Genomic DNA, 22273 nt, shown 5'->3' with positions numbered 1-22273 from the left:
CGGCAGGTCTACGTCACCACGACAGTCGAAGTTTGGAACCCCGATCCTTGAAAACCAATTCGAGATCCTGGCAACAGACTCCAAGCAGGACCCCTCTGTCCATAGCCACCACCAGTAGACCAGGCCACTCACTGCGCAAACCATTCTGGACAACGCGGAGGTGAGCAGCACGAACGCCGAGCCCATCAAGAAGCAGAGACGCCACCGTCGAGCTCGCCGATCTGTCACCCGCGATTTGCCCAAGCTCATGGGCAAAGAAGAGGTAGGCTCGGCCGAAGCCAAAGCTCCCCTCCTCTCGGTTCCGTCCCCCCTGTCTTCCGAACTCCTGGCAATCGCGATGCCCAAGGATTTCAAGCTCCCCCCTCTTGATAAGTATGACGGGTCGTTCGACCCGAATGATCATGTAGATGCCTTTCAGTCACAGATGCACCTGGCGCGAGCCAGTGAGTCGTGTATGTGCGTGGCCTTCTCCACTACTTTCAGGGGAGCGGCCCGCACGTGGTACCGGAACTTGGCACCCGGGTCAATAAGAAGTTGGGCGCAATTCGCGCAAGCCTTCATGTCCCACTTAGTCACCAGCAAACGGTGCCCGCGAACCGAAGAAAAGCATCTTCAACGTGGCACAAGGAGAGGGAGAGTCCATCTGGAGCTATATCAAGCGGTTCAACAACGCTTGTATGCAGATACCGCGCTTGGACCCTGCCATACGCCTTGCTACAGCCAAGAAGGGCGTGATGCACAAAGAGTTCAAGTGGCACATGGTCGTTAACCAACCCGCAATCATAACCGAGTTTCTAAAGCTTGCAGATAAGTTCATAGCCACTGAAGAGGAGATCAACCAGAAGGGCGAGGGCGCACCCGAAAAAAGAAAGAGAGAAGGAGAGCCTTCCAGTCAAGGGGACATTCGAAGGAAAAAAGAAACAGTTCGGGGGGCAAAGCCGGGTCAACTGTTCCGAGCTCCCACACTAGACCGAGCTGATTACACCCCACTGAACGGGAAGTGGGCCGAAATCCTGATGGCAATCAAGGACGCCCCAAACGTGAAGTGGCCACCCCGTCTGAGGGGGAATCCCAATGAAAGAAATAAGTCTGTATTGCAGTTTTCACAAAGACCACAGTCACAGTACCGAGAGTTGTAAAAACCTCCACGACGAGATAGAGAAGCTCATCCGTCGTGGATATTTGAGAAACTTTGTACAAAATAATAATAATAACAATAGTAATAGAACAGGTCGGCAAGGAGAGCACAACAAAGATGCTCCCGAGTCCAGCAGCAGGCCGGCCGAACAACTACAGAGGCAGCCTCCAGAGGAGAGGCCAGTTCGAGAGACCATCCACATGATAGTGGGAGGTTCGATCGTTGCGGGTTGCACCTCAGCAGCAGCTCGGACGTCAGTTTGTGAGGCCACCCGTTAAGAGTAGAACCCCCCAAAGCAGCCGAAGACGGGAGATCCAATTTCCTTCACAGAAGACGATGCGCGAGGGGTCCACTATCCCCATGATGACACACTCGTAATAAAGCTAAGAATCAACGACTTTGAGGTTAGGTGCGTACTCGTGGACTCAGGCAGCTCAGCCGACATCCTCTTCAAAGTTGCGTTTGACCAGCTTCAGTTGCAGAGAAGTGATCTGAGGCCTACGAACACCCCTTTAGTGGGCTTCAGCGGAGAGGAAGTCCGCCCCCTTGGGAAAATAACAGTACCTGTAGAGATCGGCACATGGCCTTGTGTGGTCAGATTCGAACATAACTTCCTGGTGGTAGCGACCCCCTCTCCCTACAATGCCATAATAGGTCGACCGATCACCCATGTCCTACGGGCGGTGGTCTCCACTTACCACTTGGCTATGAAGTTCCCAACAGACTTCAGTGTGGGAGTAGCACGGGGCGACCAGCTCGAGTCCCGCAAGTGCTACGTTGCCGCCCTAAAAGGGAAAACCAAGGTGGCCGACCTCAACTGCAGACCCAGCTCGGACGCTTCAGATCGGTGCTTCCATCCAGGAGCCCCTACGATCCGAACTGGTAAGTTTTTTACTTCAAAATTTAGATATTTTTGCATGGTCCGCAGTAGAAATGCCCGGTATAGACCCCAAACTCATAACTCACAAGCTGAACACAGATCCTGTAGTTAGGCCTGTTAGACAGAAGAAACGAAACCTAGCCCCGGAACGGTGGAAAGCGGTCGACGAGGAAGTCGAGAAGCTCCTCGCAGCGGACTTCATAAGAGAAGTCCAATACCCGAGCTGGGTAGCCAACCCCGTCCTGGTAGATAGGCCAACGGCAAGTGGCGCATGTACGTCGACTACACCGACCTGAACCGGGCTTGCCCGAAAGACTACTTTCCGCTCCCCATAATCGACCGTTTGGTGGACGCGACCTCAGGGCATGAGTTGCTAACTTTCTTGGACGCCTATTCGGGCTATGACTAGATCAAGATGAACCCGGCGGACGAAGAAAAGACTGCCTTCATCACGGAGTTCGGCTTATACTATTACAAGGTTATGCCCTTCGGGTTGAAAAACGCAGGGGCAACCTTTCAAAGGCTTGTAAATAAATTGTTTGCGCCGTTAATCGGCAGAAAAGTAGAATGCTATGTAGACGACATGGTCGTCAAAACCCAATTCTCACATGAATTAATACAAGACTTGCATTCTATTTTTGAATTTTTGCGTAAGTTTAAAATGAGATTGAATCCAAACAAGTGTGTGTTCGGTGTGACCTCGGGTAAATTCCTAGGATACATCGTTAACCGGCGCGGCATTGAAGCCAACCCGGATAAGGTTAAGGCCATCTTAAACATGAGACCACCCCGTAAGTTGAAGGAGGTTCAGAGGTTGAATGACCGCATAGCCGCCCTGAGCCGCTTCATGTCCAAATCGGAGGACCGCTGTCTGCCGTTCTTTAAGGCAATCAAGAGCAAAGGGTTCGAGTGGACCCGAGACTATCAGCTCGCATTTGACGAGCTCAAGGAATACCTCGCTAGTGTCCCGATCTTAACCCGGCCCGAGGAGGGCGACGTTTTAGAACTGTACTTCTTGGCGAGCGACGAAGTGGTCAGTTCGGTACTAATAAAGAAAGTAGATCGGGTCCAACGACCCATCTATTATGTTAGTAAAGTATTGCAGGGAGCAGAGACGAGATACCCGGAGATAGAAAAGTTAGCATACGCACAGGTAATCGCAGCTCGGAAGCTTCGCCTGTACTTCCATGCTCACACTATTATCATTCTCACTGACAAACCCCTGAGGCAAGTCTTACTAAAGCTCGAGGTCTCTGGTCGGTTAACAAAGTGAGCCGTTGAGCTCAGTGAGTACGACCTCCAATACAAGCCGTGAACTGCAATTAAGGCCCAAGCCTTGGCAGATTTTATCGCTGAGTGCACATTCAGCTCTGAAGCCCCCAGGCCGGTTGAGCACGAGGCTCCCAATTCAGGTGAGCCCAAAGCTCCTAGGCCGGTCGAGTCCGAGCCCCGTGAGGTAGTAACCAGCGTGGCATCTCTCCTAGTTCGGCCAAGCCCGAGCTGGAATGAGGAGCCCTGGATCCTTCACGTAGATGGCTCCTCAAACCAGTAGGGTAGCGGAGCCGAAATAGTTCTGCACGGCCCAAGTGGCACGAAACTGGAGTACGCGCTACGCTTCGAGTTCGCGGCATCAAACAATCAAGCGGAGTACGAGGCGTTAATAGCTGAACTAGCTCTAGCCAGAGAAGTAAAAGCCAAACACATCGTTATCTGCAGCGACTCCCAGCTTGTGGTCAACCAGGTTACCGGCAAGTACAAAGCTCGCGAGCCAACCATGATCGCCTACTTAGCCAAAGTCAGAGAGGCCTTGCTCAACTTCCAATCACACTTTATCAGACAAATCCCTAGGTCAGAGAACGCCGAGGCCGACGCCTTGTCCAGGTTAGCCAGCACCAGCGACATCACCATGAGAACCGTGTACATAGAGGACCTGCCTCGGCCTAGCATTCTCAGGGGGGCAGAGGAGGCCGCTCCCGTCGTTCAAGCAGAGCCTAGCTGGATTGGCCCGCTCGCGAGCTTCTTGCTACACGAGACCCTCCCTGCAGACCACAATAAAGCTAGAAGGGTGCAGCGCCAGGCAACCAAATATGTCATGATAGATGAACAACTATACCGAAGACCTTACACACTCCTCTACTTACGTTGCTTGCGACCCACCGAAGCCAAGCTCGTACTCCACGACACCCATGAGGGTCTATGCAGTGGGCACTTGGGGGGCAAAACCCTCGCCCAAAAGGCACTCCGACAAGGGTATTATTGGCCAACAATGAAGGCAGACGCTATTGAGCTCGTCAGAAAATGTGACAAATGCCAAAGACATGCCAATATTCACCACCAACCCATTGTCGACCTCAAGTATCTCACCAGCCCATGGCCCTTTGCGCAGTTGGGCATCAATCTACTCAGGCCATTCCCGCCAGCAACGGATGGAAGGAAGTTCTTAGTAGTGGCAGTGGACTATTTTACCAAGTGGGTAGAAGTCGAGCCCCTCGTGACAATCACAGCCTGAAATGTCCAAAACTTCTTTTGGAAAAACATCATGTGCCGCTTCGGATTACCTCGGGTGTTGATCTCCGACAACGGCAAGCAGTTCGAGGACATCAAATTTCAAGACTGGTGCCGAGACCTGGGGATCCAACGGAATTTTACTTCAGTCGCGCACCCTCAAGCAAACGGTCAGGCCGAAGTCACTAACAGAGCCATCCTCCGCGGACTAAAGGCACGGTTGGACCGAGCTAAAGGATTGTAGGCAAATGAACTACCCAGTGTCCTCTAGGCCTAGCAGACCACGGAAAAGACCGCCACGGGAGAAACACCCTTCAATCTCACATACGACACCGAAGCAGTGATCCCCGCAAAGATCGAAGTACCTACGTTGCGCCTAGAAACATATAGTGATCAAACAAACGAAGATGAGCTACGTACCAACCTCGACCGACTCGACGAAGTAAGAGACCTCGCGTACATTAGGACCGCAGCCTACCAGCAGAGAGTAGCTCGGTACTATAACGCTAGGATCAAGAGGCGAAACCTCCGCGTTGGCGACCTGGCCCTTCGTAAAGTTATGGTGCCTGAGCCCGGCGCTGGCAAGCTCGGGTCCAATTGGGAAGGTCCTTACCGAGTGAAACGAGTGCTCGGGGAAGGAACATACGAGCTCGAGACCCTCAAAGGTAAACAAATACCTCGGGCATGGAATTTTGTCAACCTAAGACAATATTATCTATAAGGAATCAAGTAGGCCACGAGCCACTCCCTAAGCCTAAGGGCCAGAATACCGAGCTAACATGACCTCGGCACATAAGACCCAACCGTCTCTTCGGCACGGGCGAAAGTAAGGGTAAGAAGAGTGGACTACGAATCGCTCCCAGAGCCTAAGGGCCATAAGAAGACCCCAGTTGCCACTTTGGCCTGGGTGAAATCCAAGAATAGACTACGGGTCCCTTCTTAAGCCTAAGGGTCACAAGAAGGCCCCAGCTGCCACTTCGGCATGGCAAACTGACTAAAACCTGGTTATCTCTAACCCTTAAGGGAAAGACAGCTCGGGTATGAACCCTACGGTGCCTATACCCTTGTTGTTCTCACTCAGCTCGGTAACCCAATAGTCCGGGGTAACCCACGCGACCCGGAGTAACACAACTTCACTTAGTTACCCTTAGCGCCAACTCGGTGGCTTGACAGCTCGGGTAACCTATACATTAAATTGACCAGCTTGAAGTCCACTCACACTTAGAAGTATTTTCGCACTCAGAGATACTCGAAAGAAATTGTATTCCATTAAAAAGAGAGTTATGGTACAAGAGTTTTTACCCGAGCTCAAAGGCTCAGGATAGTACATTCACAGTTCAGAAAGGGAAAATATTAAGTTACAAATATAAAGGGCAAACTACTTCGGGGGCTCACCGCCTCTATCAAGGACCCCCTCGGAGACAGTGTCTGGACCAGCATCCTCTACTCCATCTTTGGGACCTTCATCCTCGGAATCGGGGTCGTCTTTTGACTGACGCACGATGTCATCAGTAATCCGCGAAGTAGTAATGGCACTCATGTCCAGCTCGGGGTAGAGGTGCCCGATCAGCCACCGACTGAGCTTGAAGCCCTTACGATAGGCCTCCATCATCACATCATTGAATCTCGAAGAGTTGACGTAGTCAATGACGGCCTGGGTCTTGGCCTCCTCAAGAGCACCTTTGAAGATTGCAATCTTCTCCCTTATATCCTCTTGGAGGTACCCCACTTCGTGCTCCAGTTTCCTCTTCGCTTCCTTGAGGCCTTGTACCTCGAGCCTCAGAGCATCCCGCTCAGCCTTGAGGCTGCTCACCTCGAGCCCTAAGGCCTCCTGACCGACCTTGAGACCGTTCACTTCGGCCCTCAACTTATCTTTATCTCAAGCCAGCTCTCCCTTCTCTGACAGTAACACCTCAATGAAACCCTTTTGAGCCGAGGCGTCGCTCTCCAAGCGGTGAGCCTGACAACGAGCTGCCCTCAACTCAGTATGGGCTGCACGAGATGATTCCTCAGCCTTCAGAGCCCGCCTCAGATGTCGCTCTGATTGGAGGGTCAAGGCGCGAATGGCGGAGTTCACCTGCAAAAAGGAGAACCGGGTAAGAGGGAGACCACAAAAAAAAGGGGGGTAGAGAGAAGGGGGACTCACCACCATAGTATGAGTGGCAGCTCGGGCGCTGAGCTGACCAGGAGTGAGTTCGGCCCACTCGCGGACCTCCCCCGAGTATGAAGCTAGCTCACTCTTCTTCAGGCTGCATTGGGGGTTTAGGACGGTTTGGCTCCCCTGACCCTTTGAGCTGGAAGCCGTCATCTCCACATCGTGAGTGGAACTCTCGGAGGTATCGGCAGCAGCGGCAGGGTGAGCCCCGGCGGCAGTGGCGTTGGCCTCGGTAATGCTTTCTCTGGCAAGTCGGGTGGGCTCGGCAACGGGCTCGGTTGGCTTAACGGCATGTTCCGCCATCACCTCGGGCCCCGAAGGCACAACTCCCTCTTCCAAGTCGATCATGGGCACGGCTGCCACCTCGGGCCCGAAGCAGAAGTCTGCGGAAGTCGAGGTTCGGCTGAAGCTTGCGGGGACCCAACGCGCGCCTTCTTCGCCACGCGCTTCTTCCTCTTCATCTGGTGGAAGAGCTTCTGGTTGTCTATCTTTTCCGCCTCCATGGAACCTGTAACCCGAAGCTAATATATGAGCGGAAAAGCCGAAGTGGAAAAAACCTATCCGGACTCAACCCCGCTCGGATGGGCTTCTCCTCAGAAGTGAAGTCTTTATAATGCAACCCGAGCTTAGCCAGTGACTGGAGCTTCTTCTTGGTCTTCCCGTCTAGGATGACACCATGGTCTTGAACAGCTATCCTCCAATCGGTGGGGAAGGGCCACCCCGTGCTGCTTTGGACTACGAAGTACTCCCGCTTCCAAGCTGGGACTTTGCTCGGGAGCTTGTGCATGAGTTTAAAACCCGGGCGGGGGGACAGGTAGTAAGACCGCCTATGCCCGGGGAGAGCTCCCAAAGCGCACTTCTTTATAGCCAAGATCGTACTAAGAACATCTAAATCTATGGAAAGGGAACAGTCAAAACAAAGAGAAATGGACCCCACCACATTTCGTATGGAGTTCGGGTGGAGTTGGTCCAGGGTAATGTTAAAGTGTACCAACACCTCAACAATTAAAGGGTGAAGCGGAAGTCTGAGCCCGGCTATCAGTTGCTCCCTGAAGATCATGATCTCATTGGGACCGTGCTCCCATGGGAAGTTGCCGGTGGGAAGACTATATGAGTACTCGGCAAGGAGGCGGAACCTCTGTATGAGGTCCTGAAGCCTCTCCGAGGTCATTATGGAGGGCCCGAACTGATCTGGTTCCCGACCTCGGTGGGAGGTAGACCCCAGATGACCCGAAGCCACCCGTACTTCGGATGGCTGGGTAGCAAAGGGGACATCCCGAGCCGAGGTACCTACCTCGGGCTCGTCGATGAGACTGTCTGCACTAGACAACATACCAGACTAACAGAAAGAAGCGAGCTAGAAGGGAAAAGGGAGCTCGGGAGGACCCACCAAGGAAACGCAACCGGACTGGAAGAACAGAACGAACTAGAGGACCCGAGCTAAGAAACCCCTGGCGCGAGCTCAAACGCTAACGATGAAAGCTTTGTGGCAAAGAAAATGGTCAGGGGACCCCCTATTTATAGCCGCAACCGCGGGTTCTTCGAGGCGAAAACGATTTAGCGCGTTCTTGACGTCCGCGAAGTCCAAGTCACGTGAAGTCCGCGCGTAACCCGAACGTGACTCGAATCCCTTTTTGGTCAAGCCAGGCGCTAGACCGGTACAGTTGGACGGAACACGCGACAACGCAGCACAAAACACCAACGCCAAATCCACCCGGCGCATCATGACCTCCCCACGTTGGGTCACCGCCGCTAGCGCAGGGAGTGGGGGGCAATTGATGGAGGGAGATTTGGCCCGACCTCGTAGCTCAGGTACATGTAGGCATGACCTAGCTCAAACTGTGACTCAGCATGACAGCACAACGAACGTGAGCACAACTCGGTGGGGAGGTCCCACCGAGTTCAGCACGACAACTTGGCAGGTAAACTACTCGCCGAAAGCCGCCTCGCCCGCACCTCCTCCCTAGGGTTGAGGCACTTCGGGGGGTCCCGAGTTCGGGGCACCCTGACCCCTTTTGAGACCCGAGCTCCTCCCAATGGACCTCGGGCCACTCCCAAGCAAGAACGCACCGATTCTTCTTCGGACGCTCCGAGGCAGAAAGACCTCGGGTCGGCTAGCTCGGCATAACCGGCTGCAGGCAGCCCGTCACTCAAGGGACGGCCCAGCTCCGGGCGATTCACAGGAGAATAGCTTGGTGTACTGTAGGAGGGCTTCCTGCCCGACCACCGTACTCGACAAACCTGTGAATTGCAGGCATGTCCCCTCATCGCACCTGCCACCTTTAGAAAGGCATCCCACACCTGACAGACACGTATCCTGCAGGATGGCCCCGCGCGTGCCACCTCAGCCCTGCCTGTAACGGCTGTGGCAGACTGACAGTGGCGGTTATACCTGCCCTATCAGAAGTCAGAGGGCCCAGAGCAACGGAATTCAGCTATAAGGAACTTATCCTCAAGGAACAAGGGATCTGGAATAGCTAGCGCAACCTGCACTCTTAGTGTTCACTCTCTTTTAGCTTCTTGCACACAATACTAACTTAAGCATCGAAGCGTTCCCGCCGGAAAACCCACCGGGAGTTCTTCCTCCTTCTTCTCGTTTCAAGTACTTCTCAGGAGCCACGCGAGCGCCATTTAGGTAAAAATGTTTAATTTATTAACACATAAATAATTTAATATTTTTCTATTAATTTTATTAAGGTTATATTATCAATATTTAAATTTTATGTTATTATTTAAATAAAAATATAGGTTTAAATGTAATCAGGTCTATACCCAATAGACTCAACTACTAACCAGGATGGTTCTAGGTCTATGATTTTGTCTCGATTTATAACTAGACCTACCCAGACCCAACCCATTGATAGCCCTAAATGTGTATAATGCATCTATTTGGAACCGTTGTTGTTGCTCCAGAAAACAGTGCCACATCAGCATCATATAGAAAAAACGGTGCTCCAGGAAACAACCTTCTGTTTGGAATCGTTTTTCCATAGAAAACGGTACTCCAAACCACCACACCTCGAAAATCAGGAAGGCATGGCTTGGAGCAACGCCAAATTTGACATTTCTTAGAACTGCCAAATTTTGAGTTAAAGCGGAATGGGGACCTTATTCCCTATCTCCATCCCCGACCCCATCGGGTCGGAGAAGTTGGGTACCCATTGGGGATGAAAAAATTGCCATCCTTATAGGCAAAACCCGACCCCACCCTACACTGTTGCCATTCCTAACCAGAAATCGAGAAACTCGTGGATTTAAGAGGGCGGAGAGGTAGAAATTCGTTTTGATATGGGTGTGTATATAGGTGGATCGGATAGATTGGGGTTGAGGTGTTTTCGGGCATTGAGCCTGTTTTGTTGGGCTGAAGGGTTGTAGGTGGTTTTTTGAGAAGGGCTAAATTAGCCTGGTTAATTCTAGTTGTGCTTCTTGATTCTTTGGGGTGGACCGAGTTTCTGTGTACAGATTAGGGTGCAACTTAGGCGGGTCCAACCCGAAGATGAAAGAATCGAAAATAAAAGAAGGTTTGTGGGTCAAGATTTCACGTGGATCTATTGGGCCTTAACAACAGATAATATGGACAAAAAATGGGCCTTAATGGGATGAAGCAGAGTAGTTACTAGTAATCTCTATAGATTATAATGGAATAAGAGTCTTTGCGTTTGGGTACATTTTCCAGAAACTTGTGTAGTGTTTCTTCCCTCTTTTTATATCATTCTAATTTGGGTTGTGAAGAGAATCCAAAGTCCGAAAGTCCGAGACCTGATTCGACATCCGATCTAACTATTTTGAATCCAAATGGGCCAGTGAAGCCCAGCTCAGGCTTTGCCTTGGCTTGAGCCAGCCAACTCTCGAGCTGCGTGAAATGTCTTAAGATGTTAAGATAACCGCGAATAAAATAATACATTAACAAATAAATAAGAAGGAAAATGAAAACTGAAAATCATAAACAAATAAATACCGTCGAGAAAAAAGGAAGTGATGACACATGAACGTATTAATGGGTATATGCTTCAGGGCCAAGGGAGAATGGGAAATGACTTCCATTTTGGCTTACTTGGCCGGTCCGGTCTGATTGATGGGTTCAGTTATGGTGTGATCCTTCTCGTTTCGCTTCCAATAAAAAAAGGGTCAAGTATACGAAAATAAGGGAAATTGAAATAAAATTTATGGATTTTCTCAAGAAGTGGGTGGGTCCAGGTAGAGGTGGCAATAGGGTAGCCGATATACCCAGCCCAGGGCATATCACAAACCTTGAACCCGATCATAATAAGGACAAGGGTCCATGAGAAAAATCAAAGTTTCCTTTCCTTTTAATCTATGGTTAGCCTTAGTTTATATATCTTTTGAAGGGCTACACAATGGGTAATTCATCCCCCAACTAAGGTGTAGGTGGGATTCGATCCCAACGACCAGCAGGAGACCTTACCAACCCACTGATTGGCAGCTTGTAGGCTAAGCTTTAGTTATGTGACAAGGACTCCCGTTGCTTGAATTTTAGATTCTAGCACTTTGCCCTCCAGCCTATTTGACAGTAAAGATAAAAATTACTAAATTGCACATTTGAGATTCTCTGTGTTTGAGGGCAATTGTTGGAAAATGGGGTCACTGTAGCTTTGGAGGAGAAGCTCTGAGGCGTGTCTAAAGATACTGTCTTTAAAACGTTATTTGCCCCCACTCAGTTTCACTGAATTTGCTGTTGGGTTACAAGCAAATCCGTTCTCAGGATACAACAGAGCCTTGGACGAGAATCTGCAACCAGCAAAGTTGAAGAATCTCCAAAAAACCTTCTGTGAGACTGTAGCAGACCGGATTGAGAGAGAGAAAGAGAGAGAGAGAGAGAAAGTGGATTTCGAAAATGTGTGTTTTTGAAATCTGATTCATGCTCCTTAAATAGTTTATGAAGAGGTACGAAGAAAATGTAGGTTTTAGAGAAGGCACCTTGAACAGTCACAATTTCAAACATTGTGACTGTTTAAAAAGTAATTAACAGTTAATGACCGTTAACTTTGAATTGTGCCTCTTGATCACACCCGATCGAATCGTGACCGTTGATCTCATCAACGGTGATAAACGGTCAGCATCGCACCAAAACCAAAGCCGCCCTTCACGAGCCACGTGGGTGCAAGCAAAGTGCGCCTCTAAAGCGCTTCATTGCGCCGCACACACGCGCGCGTGTTGCGCAGTATCAAACCCCCATACTCTCCTCTACTATTTATAAGGAGCGCAAATCAGCTCCTATTAAAATACTGAAAACAAAGCTTATAATTTTCCAATGTGGGACAAGTTCAAAATTGGGTTTTGTAAGAGAAAAACTAATTTTTCAATCAAGTGTGTAAATACAATTTCTCATGTAATTAACCAATCAAACCCATTAAATTTAATCTCTTATGAGATTAAAATCCAACAACAACAAATATCAAAATGATAAAAATAATCATTCTAAAGCACAAATAGTTCTGAAGGTGTTGATGTTATCAATCATTCTCAAGATGAACTTTGTCAAAAAAATTTTGAGAGAAACATATAAGAGTTAGGTTCAGAAAAATAGAAAGTTGAAAGGGCAAAATGGTCTCACAAAACAACATAAGGATAATTTGAGGTTTTAAAAATATTTAAAGGAATATTCCAAGAAGTTAACTAAAAAGGAAATGTTAGCAGTAAATGCAAAAATCCAAAAGTTCAAAGGGGGTCTTTGACACAAAACAAAAACAAAGTTCTGACGGCTAAGTGTTATTGGTCCCTAATTACAGGGTGGTTGTCTATAATTTAGCCTAAAAACTATTCAAATATGATTTTTATAACTTTTGTATACCAGATTAATTTCAGACTTTTAGGCTGTGTTTAATTTGAAGAAAAAAATAGGAAAAGGAAGGAAAAAGTAAGGAAACCTATACAAGATTAATTTGTAAATGTAAAAATTTCTTTACCTTTTCCATCAAACCTGACAACTATGGGGAGTTTTACTATCAAGTACTAACCAACGAGGATTCATTGAAATCCATGGAGATGATTTTGATAGAAAGATAGTTCAAACTCTTAAAAGTGAAAGGACATGGAAGATGTCACTTTTAAAATTTGAACAATGAAATTCCCACCCCATGAATTTTAATGAATTCACGTTAGTTAGTGACTTAGTGTACGATTTAGTACAAACCCTTCGGTAGAGCCCTTACAAAATACAAACCCCTAAACTCTTCTCAATTAAAATCTTTATGATTTGTCTTATTTATTTTGTATCCTCCATTCAATACTGAAAAGTCTAAAGAATGGTTAGAGCCCCCCTAACCACTAAAAACTAATGGATAGAACTTAATGACTAATTTGTGATTCTTATTTAAAAGTGTCCTTTTCTTTCATTTTCTTTCAATTTCTTATGTTTCCTCTCCGGTAAAGAAAACAGAGAACGATGTCATAAGATCTTATATAATAAATGGGAACATCGGGACAAGGATTAAATATATGTTTGGTCTGTGGGTATTTATTAAAAAAACGCTACCACACTTAACACCACATAGGTGTTGGTGTTTAGTGCATGTGAAATCAATGTTTTCGAATCTCCGTTGATCAGGATGCTCGGATCATTCGGCTTGGAAACCGTCCAGGCAATCGGTTTCGTTTTACCCCAAACCTGGAATCTAGTCAAAAACTTTTGAAAAAGTCAATAAATCGTTGATTCGAGTAGTTTAACCGTCAACTCGTTCAACGGTTTTTGACCGTTTTTAATTTTTTTAATTTTTTTAATTTTTTTAATTGTTTTTAATTTTTCTATCAGAATGGGTTGTCTGTTCGAACCGGACGGTCGAACCATTGACCCGGAAACCAGTGCCCAAAACGATTCTGTTTCCGGGTCGCATTTTAAAACATTGTATGAAACCACTATTTGGTTTCACTATTTATCAAATAAATACTAGAAAGCAGAAATGCTTTGATTTATGTGCATGGGGCATTTGGGCCAGGAAATGTCAAATTCATGTTTCCCCATATGCCTGTGCATTTTTTGAAATGAAATGCTGATGTGATGTACTTTATCTGAAGTGGAAAGCAATTTTATGGGGTGTTACTTGAAACACCCATAAAATGTCCAACAAAATATGAAAGGCTAAAAACTTTTAAAGTGTCACTTTTCAGATAAACGTTTATCTAAAAGAAGGCCTCTCAGGAAACTCCCATAGAACCAAACATACGCTAAAACGGAAGATATTTATCTCATCTATTATACATTAATTATAAAAAAACATTTCAATCAAAGTGGTTTATGGAGATTGAGGACCTTTATAGAGGGCTAAAATAATATCCCTTTTACTTATAAAAAAGTAAAAATAATATCCCTTCGACTTATCTGAATTCAATCCTTTTATAATTGGATTAAATATGAATCTACTCCTATCCAATCCAATAGTATTCAAACATACTAGTGGAAGAGCACCTGCTAAACACATATGCAAGTATTAACATATATGGTATTTGGGTTGAACTTTTATGACTTTCACTGAAATCAAGCAAGTATTTGCCTTATGCAATAACCAATATGCGCATATGTGCAAGTATTAACCATAATATTATATATGGTATTTGAATATTAACTTTTATGATCTGCATGGAACCTAAGGTAAATATATGCTTTATATAATATAGATGTATTTATGTCTCATAAAACTTATATTGTATCTTTCAGTTTACTTTAATATTTTGTGCTTACTAAGGAATTGTAAGTTCAAGTCTCATAAAAGTTTTAAAAAAAAAGTCTCATAAAATTTCTTTTCAGTTTATTTTATTCATGATATACAGTATTAAAAAGTATTTTCAATTCAATTTATTTATAATGCAAACTATTATGACAATAATATTTTATTCATGACATAAGTTGTTAGCATTCAATATCAATCGAAAACCCTGTCTAATTAAATCCAATTGTTAGGAATCTATTTGAATCCAAGATCAAATTTGTATCTAAGACATATATATCCAATTGTATCAACCATTTGCAACCATAGGCCTAAAATGAAATAATATAATAAAATTATATATATATATATATATATATATATACATGTATGTATGTGTGTGTGTGTTGGACTGTGCCGAGATGCAGGTTATAGGCAGTATGACCCGCTCGATCTTGTCGTGCCATTCCGGCCCATGGACCTGAAACCTCAGGCCCAACATAACCCATATGATCGTGTTAGGCCACAAACGGCATGGCCCGGTTTACCTTAATCTCCTGTAAAATGTACAATACGTAATTAAATAAATAAAAAAAAAAAAAAACTACTAAGCCCAGCTTTATTACATGGGTAATGGGTTCCTTGTAATATGCTTTATGGTAAATAGTGAATCAGGGGCAATGGAACTACAAATCAAATAATGCTTAATTAATTAAATTGATGGTACTTACCAGTAGCTACACATCAATTATATAAAAGATCTTACTTGAACAAAACTACAAAACTAGTTGATCAAGTGTTGTCAGAAATGGGAAAATGAATGAAAGTGCTATACAAGTGTAACATTGCCAAATGCATGGGTCCTGGTTCATTTTCATGGGAATCTCAAACCTTCCAATAGCAATAGTGAACAAGTGGGGGAAGCCCATTTTTATGGGGAGGACTTGGATCTAGGACCACACAGTGTTATATGATTGTCTCATTGCATCTCAATGAAGAGATTGCCTACACCAAAAAATAAGCTTATGTTCTTTTTTTTTTTCTATGAAGATAAACTGTTTAATATTTGTGGAATTGAATTTTTATCTTTCAACATAAGAGACATAGTTGTCATCATCTGTTCAATTTAGAAGTGTTATTTTTTTTGAATTTTAGAATTCTATGTTCATTTTTCAGATTAATATGGGGACTAGGGAAAGTTTATTTTTCTGGGTATCACTCTCCTATCAGGGAAAGTTTATTTATCCATATTCTAAGTGGATAAATAACTTTTCCACCTAGAAGGAAAATTGCTAATACTTGAATGAAATAAAAATACTCTTTTTAATAATAAATTTTTATGACTAAAATAATCATTTCCTTATTTATTTGAAAAATAAAAAAATATAAGTAAATGCACTTACTCTTTTACCCAGATAAATAACTTGCCGAAAAGCAGGGCCTTAATTTCTTTGACTATTTAATTATCAAGTGGGAGCCCTGACCTGAAATGGTGGGTCCCGAGTCCTTAATTAAATAAAGATGCTCAGAACAATTGAGGTAGAGTTAAGCGTTGAAAGGTCTACAAGACTTGGAACAGTATTGTCAGTTTGCTATTCATATAAAAACAAAAGAAAAGTACTCACGAACTTCAACGTACCAAGTACATGACCAAATGAACTCTTATAACATTCACTCAAGTATTTGAAGGATAAGATAAAATGAAGGGGAGTGATCAGAGCACATTCTCATTTTTAAAAACAGGCACATGCATCCCTAGTTGAAACATAAAGACCATTTTTTTTTGAAATAAAAGAATCCAAACATGGAACTGAAGTATTTAGTTACCTTTTAATGAATAGAGTCCCTTTATAAAAATGAGATGTGCCCAAATCATCCCTGTGAGGCCCCATTTGCTTTTTGACAATACATTTATCCAAGTAAATGTGGTTATCCAGATAAGCATATTTATATGTGTTCTTTTTTATGATTCATACAAGTAGGAATGATAAGGGACATTTTTTTTATTATTAAAATTCATAAATATATAATCTCAATATTGGGGAAAATTCATTTATCCAAGTCAAAGATGAAATATCACTTACCATGGAAAATGCACTTACCTGGTGAATCCATCCTTTTACCAGTGACCAACTTCCCCCCACTATTACCACCATTTAGAGATCACATCCTCACCCCACAAATATCCCCACATGCACATCTCAGCATGTATTAGAAATATCTCTCGAAATTGTTAATGGGAGATATTTCCAATACACAGTTTTAAACACCAAACTGCAACTCTCACAACTTTTACACCCTAAGATGAGTGAGGATCATCATATATGTCTATTTAAACGTCCCCACCAATACCTGATCATGTTGCAACTCTTATTTTAAACACCAAACTTCAGGATTAATTATAACCATATGATCCATCAGGTTCTACTTTTCTAGCATATCGAAGAATCAATCAGTTGTAACTTGTAAGCCAGACCCCTCAGTTCAGATATTGCACATGATCAAACACAAAAGATGGGAAAAAGGAAAAGAAGAAAAATCAAATGAATATATGCCCTCATTTGAAAGGAATTGGAATCTGTTCCTTACAAAGTGCGTCTCACACTGATCTTACAGTCACATCCTATCCTATATTGAGAATATCTTCCATAGATAATAAATACAAATATGAGAGATATTCCAATGCACTGCTGTGAGAATTCAGTATGAGGTAAGTTGTGTGAGGAGAAGATCCGGACTCATTTGAAAGACATAGTTAATATTAATTTACAATGAGTTGACTCCCAGGTCTTGCAATTTTGTTCTTTTGTATTCTCAGAGCAATTGCAGTGACGTTAGCCTAATAGTTTGGAAGCAAATGTCTCTTCAACTCAAATGTGAATTACAGATTCCCTTCATACGTAAACATCATGAATCCTTTCTAATCCCTCCACGCGTCCAAATATGTACCATCAATATTTGCTGATTGGAGCCAAATTTGTGCCTATATAAAGAGCCTTTGCTTCATTAAAATTTGAATGCATGCAATAGAGTAGTAAATTAGCAAACTTGGGGTGTTTCCATGGATAAGCTTGCATTTGGTCTTCTTCTTAGTGTTTGTCTTGCTTTTGTTGTAGGGGTGGTGAATGGTGATGCAAATACAATATCATGTAGCCAAACCCCATACCCTGAAATATGTGAATATTTCATGAGTTCCAAACATGATCTTGTCACCTTAGACGAAAAAACCCAATTCAGTTTCCGTGATGCTGCCCTTAGTGTCACCATGGACCAAGCCCAACGAGCCCATGGGCTCATTTCGGCCATGGACTTGAGCTCCTTTGATGAGAAGGTCAAGATGGCATGGGCTGATTGTGTGGAGCTTTATGCTGACACAGTTAGCCAGCTTAATCGCTCTTTGGGTTCAAAGAATCCCTTGAGCTGGTCCGATTCTCAAACGTGGCTGAGTGCTGCACTCACCAACGAGCAAACCTGTCGAAATGGGTTCATGGACTTAAACTTGTCTCATCGGCTATCCTCCCTTCCCTCTATGTTGAGTAACTTCTCCAAGATGGTTAGCAACTCGCTTGCCATAAACAAGGCGGCAGCTTCATCCTCTGCTTCACTGCTTGGCAGGCAAGGTGGTAACCGCCGGTTGCTTTCTGATGGCTTCCCAGCATGGGTCTCGGCTGCTGACAGGAAGCTTCTTCAGTCATCTGGGGCAGCCTCACAAGCTGATGTGGTGGTTGCCGCCGATGGGTCTGGTAATTACAAGACCATCTCTGAGGCTGTGGCAGCAGCTTCAGGAGGTGGGTCGAGATTTATAATATATGTGAAAAGGGGTGTTTACAAAGAAAACGTTGAGATCAGGGCCTCAAACATCATGTTAATTGGAGATGGGATAGATGCTACTATCGTTTCAAGCAGTAGAAACGTTCAACAAGGCTCCACAACATTTCGATCGGCAACAGTTGGTAAGTAGTTCTCTTCATGGATTAACAACTGAATTCCTGGTAAGAGATGATAATTAATAAACATTAGGTTTGCATGGTTCAAATAAGAGTAGAAACTTGGTCCCTCGTTTGAAGTTTCAATTTTGAATTAGAACATTAGACTTTTTAAGGTCCCACATGAATAAAGAAGCTTCTGTGACCCTTTTGTCGCTATTGCCCTATCTACTATCTATACATAGGCAATTGAATTCATACTGCACCAGAACCCACACAATCACTTTTCATTGACTCTCTCTCTCTCTCTATATCTGTGGCTTAATCAATTTTCCGTACAGCCCAGATTAAAGATGGGAGAATTACTTACAGAGACTTTTTTGTCTTCTCAGCGGTCAGTGGTGGTGGCTTCATTGCTCGTGATATGACGTTCGAAAACTCAGCCGGACCTCAGAACCACCAAGCAGTTGCCCTCCGCTCAGGCTCTGATCTTTCAGTGCTCTACGGTTGCAGCTTCAAGGGCTACCAGGACACCTTATACGTACACTCTCAGCGCCAATTCTACCGCGACTGCGACATCTATGGCACACAAGATTTCATTTGTGGAAACGCCGCTGCTGTCTTCCAGAACTGCAACATCTACGTTAGGAAGCCCCTGAGCGGTCAGAAGAATACGGTAACGGCTCAGGCAAGGACAGACCCTAACCAGAACACAGGCATCTCAATCCACAATTCCCGTGTCACGGCCGCTTCGGACTTGAGAGCTGTGCAGGGTTCATTCAAGACATACCTCGGACGGCCATGGCAGAAGTACTCGAGGACTGTGTTCATGAAGACATCTCTTGACAGCCTCATCGACCCGGCGGGGTGGCTCGAGTGGAGTGGCAGCTTTGCATTAAGCACTTTGTACTACGGGGAGTTCATGAACTCGGGTGCGGGGGCAAGCACCAGTGGGCGAGTCACATGGCCAGGGTATCGCGTCATGAGTTCTGAGGAGGCCGGAGAGTTCACCGTCGGGAGCTTCTTGGGGGGAGGATCTTGGATTGCAGCTGCCGGTGTTCCCTTCACTTCTGGGCTGTGACACGTAAAGAGTTGGATCCTATCGTGTGCTACGTGTCAATACATGAAACTTAGAATACAAAACGAAACTACGTACTGTACTGAAACGACTGATGAATATCAATATATTTATTTGAAAGAGACTTACACGTACTTGTCTTTTTGTATATGCATTTGAACAAAAAACCAAACAAAACAGGACGAGCTCTGATGTTAAGGGTCCGTTTGGTTTGCAGGAATAGGGTTTGAAATCGGAATCCGAATGGCATTTCTCTATTTGAGGAAATGATTATTCTTTACCTTCCCTTGGGAATGAAATTTTATTCTTGCTGATTTTAATTTTCATTCTCACTCCTTTCTGAATCAAACAGACTATAAGAAAGAATGAATCATTCTAATTCCGATTCCAATTTCGATTTTGATTACGTTACGAACCAAACGGACCTTAAGTATTACATACCATGAATAAGTCATGATAAGATAGAAAAATTGACAACATAAGTATGAGCTTTTCTTCGATTTGTCTTCATATCGAGATGAGATGACGACCATATGAGCTGTTCAAATGCATAATGAAATGATTTCTGCTCATTTATGTAAAATGGACTTAATCCAAATTAAGGGTGGTATTTGTTCGTTTTTTTTGGAAAAAATATTTATCGAAGTAAGTCTTTTCTGGGAAATATTTATCCAAATAATATTTGCCCATATTTATCCTCTCAAACAGAACCTACCAATTATCACCTCGATCCCCACTCTCCATCGAATAGAATGAAGAAGCCAAAAATAAAAAATAAAAATCTTGATGAGGCAGGGAAGGAAAAGATCCCTCATTCATAAGTTCAAGGAAGCTTCACTGGAGTCAACTCAGGGCACTGTTTGGTCAATATTTTTTTGGTAAAAAATAATTGATCAAATAGTGCCCTGTGTTGACTGCACCTTTTTTTATCATTGGCCAATATTGTCATCACTGGAAAAGGACAAAGAGGTAGGAATTTTTATTGGTCCAAGTGCCTCCCGGTTCATTTGTCAGTTTTCTTTGTAATTTACCAAAGTACTTCTGCATGCATGTATAGAAATGGAAGAAAATTAAATAAAACATGCTACAAGTGATAACAAATGATTTAAATATCCATAATTTAATAATGGAAATGAGATTAACAAAACAGAAAGGCCAAACAGGATTCATGCACATGACCCTTTACAGTTGAGATAAGGCTTAGAAGATGATGATGATGATAATGTCAGAAGACAGAAAATTAAAAAAAAAAAAGATCAAAGATGATTGAAAAGTAGTTGTTTTTGTTAAAACAAAACCATGTTGTCAAACACCCCCTTAGTGTTCTAAGGATACAGAACTACTAATTATGAACATATATACCAGGTTAGTCCTTTCCTGTTCTTCAATATTTGTGAAATATTTCAGCCAAACCCTAATCTTACCAAGGTTGTAAAATGGATTAACACGATGACCCAAATAAATAAAGCTTGATTAAGAATTAGGATAGAAACATCATTTTCAGGCCAAATTGAAGTAGTAACAAAATCGATTTGGTAGTTCAAATAGAGATCGATTTGAATTGATATAGAGATACATATCAGATTAATAATGATGTCAACTTCCTATTTGATACTAACACAATAATTGAGATTGTGGCAGGATATCTCACACACATGATGACAAACCATGAGCCTCCCCCAACCTAAAGTCGTATGTGGAGATTGAATAACCGTATTAGTTTGTCAATTATGTTATATAGATTAATTAAGCTATGCAATGCTTTTTCATGGAATGACTACTTCAAATATTAAGTAACAAATCATCAAACAAATTGTCTTAATCCTGATGATAGCTCCAAAATCAATTTCTGGACTGATTGTTGGAATGGAGATTCCCCTCAGTTGGACTTCCTTTCTTTTTATAATATACGGGTAGAGATTAAGACAATTTCTTATTTGATACAAATCCCTAGTGAAAAAACAAATTAAGAAGCCACTGTTGGTTAATTATCAGACAAGAGGGAAAAACATAGGGGTGTTTTTGCCTTTTAAGACATGCACTCTTTAAGCAATATTGAACAGGAGTGCGCTCTGTACTTATCAAAAGTGGATGTGCCCAGATCGCTCCCCTTGTAATATTGCTGATCTTCCACAAGCTACAAGTGTTTGGAGTTGGTGGAAGATCAGATGGTCTGGTTTCCTGGTCCATGATTTCTATAAGCCCGAATCTCCTCCTGCAAGCAAAACCTCTTTACACTTGCACTTATGTTAAATTCTAATTGAAATAATTTTATGAGGCTCTATCAGACCAGCTAAACTCTTTAGCTTACCATGGAAACGGATTTGGGAAGCCCACATTCCTCCAAGATTTCATGAAGGATGTAGACAGCCACTATCAAATTTCTGACTATTAATTGTCTAATCTCTAGGGGGAAGATTCATTCTGTGATTTTGAGGAGCCAATATCTCTTTCATAGGTCTTGGGTAACACTAATTAATATACTTTGACCCTTTGACCTCATGACCAGTTTAAGGATATAACCGGGAGGTAAAATTCTTAGAAACTTCATCTCTTGAGAAAACTCTGCTCACATATCATCTAGTCACACATTGGGAATATCTCCTGTACATGTACATATATGTTACATTTATGGGAAGATGTTCCCAATATGTGACTGGATTCATGTGCTTTTAGTTTAGAGTGTGAACAAAGCTTTTGCTTGCAAGGAATCCCATAGCATGGGCTAAACCTATAAAGTTCCATGGGTTAAACCCTTTTTTCTATTGTAACTCAACACAAATTTGCAAATGCTAGCATGTGGGAGCACTGTTCATTCTATATGATAAGAGAATGAACTATGTACCACAACTATATTGGCATGTGTGCCACTTTATGACCCCGAGTCCCATTGTAGTACCTTAGCTCTCATGAAATGAGAGGCTGAA

General features: G+C 43.8%; 1 protein-coding gene across 1 annotated transcript; it reads left to right on the top strand.

The window, feature by feature from the left end:
- The first annotated feature begins 17347 nt into the window (after positions 1-17347).
- Positions 17348-19474, top strand: LOC104607428 (pectinesterase-like). The gene is made up of 2 exons (XM_010273070.3): positions 17348-18295; positions 18661-19474. Exons 1-2 carry the CDS (start codon positions 17404-17406, stop codon positions 19347-19349), a joined length of 1581 nt encoding a protein of 526 aa, XP_010271372.1. The 5' UTR covers positions 17348-17403; the 3' UTR covers positions 19350-19474.
- Positions 19475-22273: the final 2799 nt, after the last annotated feature.

The sequence above is a fragment of the Nelumbo nucifera genome, chromosome 4 (assembly GCF_055504915.1).
Source record: "Nelumbo nucifera cultivar China Antique chromosome 4, China Antique-T2T, whole genome shotgun sequence".
NCBI lineage: Eukaryota > Viridiplantae > Streptophyta > Magnoliopsida > Proteales > Nelumbonaceae > Nelumbo > Nelumbo nucifera.
Note: the sequence above shows the minus strand (reverse complement) of the source record. Positions and strands in the feature narration are given on the sequence as shown.